The 9570-nt window shown below is 48.3% G+C and overlaps 1 protein-coding gene across 1 annotated transcript; it reads left to right on the top strand.

The window, feature by feature from the left end:
- Nucleotides 1–878: 878 nt before the first annotated feature.
- Nucleotides 879–9564, top strand: LOC106864541 (hydroxyproline dehydrogenase-like). Its single transcript, XM_088158446.1, has 9 exons — nt 879–1166; nt 2656–2846; nt 3339–3459; nt 3995–4075; nt 4178–4258; nt 4377–4529; nt 5434–5600; nt 7704–7814; nt 9372–9564. Exons 1-9 carry the CDS (start codon nt 888–890, stop codon nt 9454–9456), a joined length of 1269 nt encoding a protein of 422 aa, XP_088014572.1. The 5' UTR covers nt 879–887; the 3' UTR covers nt 9457–9564.
- Nucleotides 9565–9570: the final 6 nt, after the last annotated feature.

Below are 9570 nucleotides of genomic sequence, written 5' to 3'. Positions count from 1 at the left end.
CACAATCCTGCCCCATTTGAATAAAATAATTACTTTAAATCCTTAATTAATTATCCCTTAATTATCCATTAATGAGCGACAAGGGGGGGGTGAGGAGGGCGTCCTCTGCCCCATAACTTCCCCCATAGATTCCGCCCCGTAACTCCCCATTTTAATAAAATTAATTAATGGATTGATAAAACAGTGAATTAATGACTTGACATGATTACTTAGTAATTTACAATTTATTAATGAGCAGCAAGGGGATCTCGCCTGCCCAATAACCTTCCCCATAACTCCCCATTTTGATAAAACTAATTAATTTTAAAATGTCGATTAACATTGCATTGTTGATCAGTTATGAGACTGCATGACAAAAACATGAATGAGTGACTTTAAATTATTCATTAATTAACCAACCCTCGTTAATGAGCAACAAGGGGAGGACACCCCCTTCCCCGCTGTGCCCCAAAAAACCATTCAGCCATTAATTACTCATTAAAAAAAACCCCTCGTTAATGAGTGACGAGGCTGGGGGAGGGGCGGCTTTGCCCCTCATTAATCCCTCACTAATTAACCTCGTTAATGAGTGACTCGAAGGGGAAAGTGGGGGATAAATTTACCCCTCTGTTACCTCCCTCAGGGTCCTCCTGGTGCTGCCATGGGGCAGGGAGGGTCCATGGGGAGATTTATGGGGCAGGGAGGGTCCATGGGGAGATTTATGGGGGGATTTATGGGGCAAGGAGGGTCCATGAGGGGATTTATGGGGGGATTTATGGGGCAGGGAGGGTCCATGGGGAGATTTATGGGGGGATCTATGGGGCAGGGAGGGGTCCATGAGGGGATTTATGGGGCAGGGAGGGTCCATGAGGGGATTTATGGGGGGATTTATGGGGCAGGGAGGATCCATGAGGGGATTTATGAGGCAGAGAGAATCCATGAGGAGATTTATGGGGCAGGGAGGTTCTATGGGGCAGGAGAAATCCGGGGTTAAATCTGTGGGGCAGGAAGGGTCTATGGGGGGATCTATGGGGCAGGGAGGGCGGGAAGAGGGGGAGGAGTCGCCATTGCAGGTACAGATAAGGGAGGGCCGGGCCTTGGTGGCCCTGGGATGGTGGGAGCTGCTCCGGGGCCTGCTGGTGTTCGCCATCTGCTCCCATCCCCGGCTGGGACAAGACCCCGAAGCGGTGAGACCCCAAAATGGGGACCCCCTCCCCAAAATGGGGACCCCTCCCACCCCATAAAGAGACCCCTTGCCCCATAGAGAACCCCTCGCCTTCCCCTCATGGCTTTCTCCAAACCTCTCTCTTACCCCATAAAAATCCCCCCCAAAACGCCACTAATGACCCCCCAAATCCCATCAGCGACCCCAAAATCTCCAAACCCACCATGGCTCCCCTCCACTTTTTCACCCCCCTCACAATTTCCCGCCATTTTCTCCCTTCATGGCTTCCCTTCTCCATCTTCCCTCATGGCTCCTCTCCATTTTTTCACCCCCTCACAATTTCCCACCATTTTCTCCTCTCATGGCTTCCCTCCATTTTTTCCCCCCTCACAAATTCCCGCCATTTCCTCCCCTCATGGCTTCCCTTCTCCCTGCCCCACAAGCTACTCCCAAACCCCATAAGCGAACCCCAAAACTTTCCCCTCTTTTCCTCTCATTTCCTGTGAGTGTCATGGCGGGTCCTGGGCTGTGTCTTTCTGGAGAAGCTGTGGGGGGAAAATGGGGGCGTCCCCTTCTTGCTGCTCCTTCATGGCTCCCCTCATTTTCTTCCCTCAGGGATCAGAGGCCATTTTGTCCCTTCAGGGCTTCCTTTCTTCACATCCCCTCACAGTTTCCCACCATTTTTTTCCCTCACATTTTCCTGCCCTTTTTTTCCCCTCACACTCCCCCTCCATTTCCCCCCCTCACGCTCCTCGTCCATTTTCTCCCTTCATATTTTCCCGCCATTTTCTCCCCTCATAGTTTCCCTCCATTCCCTTCCCTCACACTCCCCCTCCATTTTTTCCCCTCACGCTCCCCCTCCATTTTCTTCCCTCAGAGTTTCCTGCCCTTTTTCCCCCCTCACACTCCCCCTCCATTTTCCTTGTCTCACATTTTCCCACCATTCTCCCCTCACATTTTCTCCCCTCACACTCCTCCACCATTTTCTCCCCTCACATTTTCTTCCCCTCACACTCCCCTGCCATTTTTCCCCCCTCACATTTTCCCGCCATTTTCTCCTCTCATATTTTCTTCCCCTCACACTCCTCCTCCATTTTAGTCCCTCACAATTTCCTGACCTTTTTTCCCCCCTCACACTCCCCCTCCATTTTCTCCCCTCACATTTTCTCCCCCTCACACTCCCCCGCCATTTTCTCCCCTCACATTTTCTTCCCCCCACACTCCCCGGCCATTTTTCCCCCCCTCACATTTTCTCCCCCTCACACTCCTCCACCATTTTCTCCCCTCACATTTTCTCCCCCTCACACTCCCCCTACATTTTCCCCCCCTCACACTCCTCCGCCATTTTTCCCCCTCACATTTTCCCGCCATTTTCTCCCCTCACACTCCCCCGCCATTTTCTCCCCTCACATTTTCCCCCCCTCACACTCCCCGGCCATTTTTCCGCCCCCCTCACATTTTCCTGCCATGTTCTCTCCATCCCACCCCACATCTTCCCCCATTCCCCACAGTTCCTTCGAGCGTCCCGGCGCCTGCTGGGTCCCCATTTATGGCGGGCTCTCCTCTCCGTGTCCCTTTGGGGACAATTTGCCGTGGGTCGGAGCCCGGCGGCCATTGAGGAATTGTCCCAGCTGCTCCGGGCCCGGAGCCTGCGCCTGATGCTGGCCCTGCCCATCGAGGGTGAGGGACCCGATGGCGAGGGGTGAGTGGGGCAATCTATGGGGCAGGACTGGGATCTATGGGGTAGGATTGGGATCGGTGGGGCAGGATTGAGATCTATGGGGCAGAATCTATGGGGCAGGACTGGGATCTGTGGGGTAGGACTGGGATCTATGGGCAGGATTGGCATCTATAGGGCAGAATCTATGGGTCAGACTGGGATCTATGGGGTAGGATTGGGATCGGTGGGGCAGGACTGGGATCTGTGGGTTAGGATTGGGATCTATGGGTCAGACTGGGATCTAAGGGTTAGGATTGGGATCTATGGGGCGCGATTGGGATCTATGGGCCAGGATTGAGATCTATGGGGCAGGATTGAGATCTATGGGGTAGGATCGGGGTAATTTATGGGGTATGGGGTCACTTCTGGATTTTTGGAGTCATTTCTAGGGTGTGGGGGTCATTTATGGGGCGCAGAGTCACTTATGGGGTTTGGGGGTCACTTATGGGGTTTTGGGGGTCACTTATGGGGCAGCGAGGCCTGGTTTGAGCAGAACCATGGGGCAGCCCTGGAATGTGTGGGGCTGGCGGCCACCTCGGGCCCCGAACCCGCAATGCAGCTCAAGGTGACGGCGCTGCTGAGCCAGAAACTCTGCGTGAGTGTGGGGCGGGATGTGTGGGGCGGGATGTGTGGGGTGGGATGTGTGTGGGGGGGATGTGTGGGGTGGGATGTGTGGGGTGCGATGTGTGGGGCGGGATGTGTGGGGTGGGATGTGTGGGGTGGGATTTATGGGGCACTAAGGGATCTATGGGGCAGATTTGGGATCCGTGGGGCAGATTTGGAATCTATGGGGAAGATTTGGGATCTATGGGGCAGGATTGGGATCTGTGGGGCAGATCTGGGGTCTATGGGGCAGGTAAAGGACCTATGGGGCAGATTTGGGATCTATGGGGCAGATCTGGGATCTGTGGGGCAGATTTGGGATCTATGGGGCAGGATTGGGATCTGTGGGGCAGATTTGGGATCTGTGGGACAGATTTTGGATCCATGGGGCAGATTTGGGATCCGTGGGGCAGATTTGGGATCTGTGGGGTGGATTTGGGATCTATGGGGCAGATTTGGGATCCATGGGGCAGATTTGGGATCTATGGGGCAGGTGAGGCCCCTCAGGTGAGGCCACGCCCCCTCAGGAGAAAATCTCGCTCCGATTGGCCGAGCCGGAAGGGGCGGGGCTTAACCCAGAAGAAGTGGCGGCCATGTTGGGTGGCCAGGTAAAAACAACTTCCCCCGTTGACCACGCCCATTTTTCCCTGCGTCACGCCCCCTATTGGCCACGCCCCCCTTACCTGGGCCACGCCCACTCCCCCCCACAGGTGCCGGAGCTCACCTGGCTCAGCCCGGCCGAGAATCAACACCTGGGGAGGGGCCTGAGGAGGCTCGAGGAGGTGGCGCAGGTGAGGGGGGGGAGGGGCTGCGGAGAGGGGAGGGCACACCTGGACACACCTGGACACACCTGGGGCACACCTGGGCACACCTGGACACACCTGAGCTCCCGTGTCCCCTCCCCCACAGGCAGCCGTGGCCCGGGGCGTGCAGGTGCTGGTGGATGCAGAAATGTCTCACCTGAACCCCGCCCTCACCTGCCTCACCTTGGGGCTCATGTGGAGACACAACCGAGAGGGACCCCGGGCCTGGATCTGGCACACCTGGCAGGCTTACCTGAGGGTGAGCACACCTGGGCACACCTGGGGGCACCTGGGAGGGGCTGGGACACGCCTGTGACTCACCTGGACACACCTGGGCACACCTGGGCACACCTGGGCACAGCTGGGAGGGGCTGGGACACACCTGTGACTCACCTGGACACACCTGGGGGCACCTGGGAGGGGCTGGGATACACCTGGGGGTACGTGGGGCACACCTGGGCACACCTGGAGGGGGTTGGGACACACCTGGGTGATACCTGAGCCATATTTTGGGGTACCTGGGGCAAACCTGGACACACCTGGGGGTACCTGGGGCACACCTGGGGTTATTTTAGACACACCTGGGCACACCTGGGTCATACCTGAGCCATATTTTGGGGTACCTGGGGCAAACCTGGACACACCTGGAAGTACCTGGGGCACACCTGGGACACAGCTGGGACACACCTGAGCACACCTGGACACACCTGAGCCATATTTTGGGGTACCTGGGATACACCTGGACACACCTGGGGGTATTTCAGATACACCTGGGCACACCTGAGTGATACCTGGACACACCTGAGCACACCTGGACACACCTGGGACACACCTGGGCACACCTGGGTCATACCTGGACACACCTGGGAGAGGCTGGGACACACCTGGGAGTACCTGGGACATACCTGGGACACACCTGAGACACACCTGAGCCATATTTTGGGGTAGCTGGGACACACCTTGACACACCTGGGCACACCTGGGTCACACCTGGACACACTTGGGTCCTACCTGGACACACCTGGACACACCTGAGCCATATTTTGGGATACCCGAGGCAAACCTGGACACACCTGGGCACAACTGGGAGAGGCTGGGACACACCTGGGAGTACCTGGGACACACCTGGGCACACCTGGAGCTCACCTGTCGCCCTCCCCCAGGAGACCGAGGCTCACCTGAGCGCTCACCTGGCGCAGGTGGGCGGGGCCGGCCTCAGCTGCGGGGTGAAGTTGGTGCGCGGGGCTTACCTGGAGCAGGAGCAGGGGCGGGCCCGGGCCCGGGGCTGCCCCTCCCCCACCTGGGACACACCTGAGAAAACCTCGGCCAGGTGGGGGAGGGGCGGAAAGGGGGAGGGGGGGATGGGGTTAAAATTGGGTAAAATTTGGGTGAATTTTGGGTAAAATTTGGATAAAATTTGGGTGAATTTTGGGTGAATTTTGGGTTAATTTTGGTTAAATTTGGGCAAATTTTGGGTAAATTTTGGGTTAAATTTGGGATAAATTTGGGTGAATTTTGGGTAAAATTTGGGTTCATTTTGGGTAAAATTTGGGTTCATTTTGGTTGAATTTGGGTGAATTTTGGGTTAAATTTGGGATAAATTTGAGTTAAAATTGGGTAAATTTTGGGTGAATTTTGGGTGAATTTTGGGTGAATTTGGGGTAAATTTGGGTGAATTTTGGGTTAAAATTGGGGAAAATTTGGGTTAAATTTGGGTAAAATTTGGGTTCATTTTGGTTGAATTTGGGTTAAATTTGAGTTAAAATTGGGTCAATTTTGGGTAAATTTTGGGTAAATTTTGGGTGAATTTTGGGTTTAATTTGGGCAAATTTTGGGTAAATTTTGGGTTAAAATTGGGGTAAATTTGGGATAAATTTGGGTGAATTTTGGGTAATTTTTGGGTTCATTTTGGATTAATTTGGGGAATTTTGGGGTAATTTTTGCTTGAATTTTGGTGACTTTTTCACCGAACTTTTGGGTCGATTTTAGGGTAAATTGAGGTGAAATTTTGGGTTGATTTTGGTGAATTTGGGTTAAATTTGAGTGAATTTGGGGTTAAATTTGGGTTAAATTTGGGTGAATTTGGGGTTAAATTTGAGTGAATTTGGGGTTAAATTTGGGTTAAATTTGGGTGAATTTGGGTTAAATTTGTCAGAATTTTGGGCTCATTCTGGCTGAATTTTTGGGTTCATTTTGGGAATTTTTGGGTTCATTTTGAGGTAAAATTGGCTGAATTTTGGCTTCATTTGGGGAATTTTGGGGTTCATTTTGGGGTGAATTTTTGGGTTCATTTTGGGAATTTTTGGGTTCATTTTTGGGTTCATTTTTGGGTTCATTTTGCCTGAATTTTGGGTCATTTTTGCCTGAATTTTGGGCTCATTTTGGGAATTTTTGACCGAATTTTTGGGTTCATTTGGGGAATTTTTTTGGGAATTTTTGGGCTCATTTTGGGTTCATTCTGGCTGAATTTTGGGCTGAATTTTGGGTCGATTTTGGTTAAATTTGGGTTAAATTTATTCCATTTTTCCCCCCCTCAGTTTCCAGCGCTGCCTGGAGCTGCTGGTGGCCACGGCTGCAAAATTTGGGGTTAAATTTGGGTTAAATTTGGGTTAAATTTGGGTTAAATTTGGGTGAATTTGGGTTAAATTTGTCAGAATTTTGGGCTCATTCTGGCTGAATTTTTGGGTTCATTTGGGGATTTTTTGGGTTCATTTCGAGGTAAAATTGGCTGAATTTTGGCTTCATTTGGGGAATTTTGGGGTTCATTTTTGTGTTCATTTTTGGGTTCATTTTACCTGAATTTTGGGTCATTTTTGACTGAATTTTGGGGTCATTTTGGGAATTTTTGACCGAATTTTTGGGTTCATTTGGGGAATTTTTTGGGTAATTTTTGGGCTCATTTTGGGTTCATTTTGGCCAAATTTTTGGGTTCATTTTAGGATCATTTTGGGTTGAATTTTTGGGTCCATTTTGGGTAATTTTTGGGTCCATTTTGGATTCATTCTGGCTGAATTTTTGGGCTCATTTCAGGTAATTTTTGGGAAATTTTTGGGTTCATTTTTGGGCTCATTTTGGGAATTTTTGGTTGAATTTTTTGGGCTCATTTTGGGGAATTTTTGGGTTCATTTTGAGGTAAAATTGGCTGAATTTTGGGTTCATTTTCGGAATTTTTGGGTTCATTTTTTGGGCTCATTTTGGGAATTTTTGGTTGAATTTTTGGGCTCAATTTGGATAATTTTTGGCTTCATTTTGAGTGATTTTCATTTTGGGGAATTTTTGGGTTCATTCTGGCCGAATTTTGACCGAATTTTGGGCTCATTTTGGGTAATTTTTGACCAAACTTTTGGGTCGATTTTAGGGTAAATTGAGGTGAATTTTTGGGTCGATTTTGGTTAAATTTGGGTTAAATTTATTCCATTTTTCCCCCCCTCAGTTTCCAGCGCTGCCTGGAGCTGCTGGTGGCCGCCCTGGCCCGGCCGGACTCGCGCCTTTCCCTCTTGGTGGCCACGCACAACGAGGGCTCCGTGCTGAGCGCCCTGGGCAGGTGGGACACGGGCAACGAGGGGTTAAATAAGGCCGGGGAATTCGGGGGTTTAGGGATTGTTTTTAAAATTATTTTTGGGGATTTTTGGGGGATTTTTGGGGATTTTTTTGTGATTTTTTGTGATTTTTTTTGTGATTTTTTTGGTGATTTTTTGTGGGTTTTTTGTGATTTTCTTTGTGATTTTTTGGTTATTTTTATGTGATTTTTTCGTGAATTTTTGGTGATTTTTTGGGTGATTTTTGGTGATTTTTTGTGATTTTTTAATGATTTTTTGGTGATTTTTTGGTGATTTTTTTGTGATTTTTGGTGATTTTTTGGTGATTTTTATGTGATTTTTTCGTGAATTTTTGGTGAATTTTTGGTGATTTTTTGTGATTTTTTTGTGACTTTTTTGTGATTTTTTTGAGATTTTTTGGTGATTTTTTGTGAATTTTTTGGTGTTTTTATGTGTTTTTTTTTAATTTTTGTGATTTTTTGGTGATTTTTGGGGTGATTTTTTGGTGATTTTTATGTGATTTTTTTCCGTGAATTTTTGGTGATTTTTTGGTGATTTTTTTTTTGTGACTTTTTGTGATTTTTGGTGATTTTTTGGTGAATTTTTGGTGATTTTTTGTGATTTTTTGGGTGATTTTTTGGGTGATTTTTTGGGTGATTTTTGGTGATTGTTTTGGTGATTTTTTGGTGATTTTTTGGTGATTTTTGGGGTGATTTTTTGTGATTTTTGCTCGGTGTTTGGTGATTTTTTTGTGGATATTTAGTGGGTTTTTGTGATGTTTTTGGTGATTTTTTGGTGAATTTTTGGTGATTTTTTGTGATTTTTTGGGTGATTTTTTGGGTGATTTTTTGGGTGATTTTTGGTGATTGTTTTGGTGATTTTTTGGTGATTTTTTGGTGATTTTTTGGTGATTTTCTGTGATTTTTGTGGAGTATTGTCGTGATTTTTTTGGAATGTTTTTTTCTGATTTTCCGTGGATTTTTTTGGTAATTTTTTCGTGATTTTTCGTTGATTTATTGATGATTTTTTGCGTGATTTTTTCCTGATTGTTTTGGTGGGTCTTTTGTGATTTTTTTTTTTTGTGATTTTTTGTGATTTTTTTGTGATTTTAAAAATTATTTTTTCGTGATTTTTGGGTGAATTTTTGGTGATTTTTTCCTGATTTTTTTGTGATTATTTTGCTGGGTTTTTTTGGTGAATTTTTTGTGGGTTTTTGTGGGTTTTTGTGATTCTTTTCGGTGATTATTACTTTTTTTGTGATTTTTTTTGTGGATTTTTGGTGATTTTTGGGGTGAATTTTGGGTTAAATTATAGTGAATTTTGGGTGAATTTTTGGCCAATTTTGGGTCAATTTTAGGAGATTTTTTTGGCCAATTTTGGGTGAATTTTTGGCCAATTTTGGGTGAATTTTTGGCCAATTTTGGGTCAATTTTGGGTGAATTTTTGGCCAATTTTGGGTCAATTTTAGGTGAATTTTTCGCCAATTTTGGGGCCAATTTTGGGTGAATTTTTGGGGTGAATTTTTGGGGTGACCCCCAATTTCCCTCCCCTCCCCCCCCCAGCATTTCCCGGCTCCCGCCCGGCTCCGTTCGCTTCGGACAACTGTGGGGGATGGGCGAGCACCTGAGCCTGGCCCTGGGTGAGTGACCCCGAGTGACCCCTGAGTGACCCCTGAGTGACCCCGGAGTGACCCCAATGACCCCTGAGTGACCCTGAGTGACCCCTGAGTGACCCCTGAGTGACCCCTGAGTGACCCTGAGA

This window comes from Sturnus vulgaris, unplaced genomic scaffold (genome assembly GCF_052056855.1).
Source record: "Sturnus vulgaris isolate bStuVul1 unplaced genomic scaffold, bStuVul1.hap1 Scaffold_2037, whole genome shotgun sequence".
NCBI classification, from domain to species: domain Eukaryota; kingdom Metazoa; phylum Chordata; class Aves; order Passeriformes; family Sturnidae; genus Sturnus; species Sturnus vulgaris.
Note: the sequence above shows the minus strand (reverse complement) of the source record. Positions and strands in the feature narration are given on the sequence as shown.

What these genes read in the sequence shown, in the direction of transcription:
- LOC106864541 (XM_088158446.1), top strand. Translation starts at nt 888, where the DNA reads ATGAGGGGATTTATGAGGCAGAGAGAATCCATGAGGAGATTTATGGGG. An exon ending in TGGGACAAGACCCCGAAGCG is followed by an intron (nt 1,167 to 2,655) that starts GTGAGACCCCAA and finishes CATTCCCCACAG; the next exon opens with TTCCTTCGAGCGTCCCGGCG. An exon ending in TGCTGAGCCAGAAACTCTGC is followed by an intron (nt 3,460 to 3,994) that starts GTGAGTGTGGGG and finishes ACGCCCCCTCAG; the next exon opens with GAGAAAATCTCGCTCCGATT.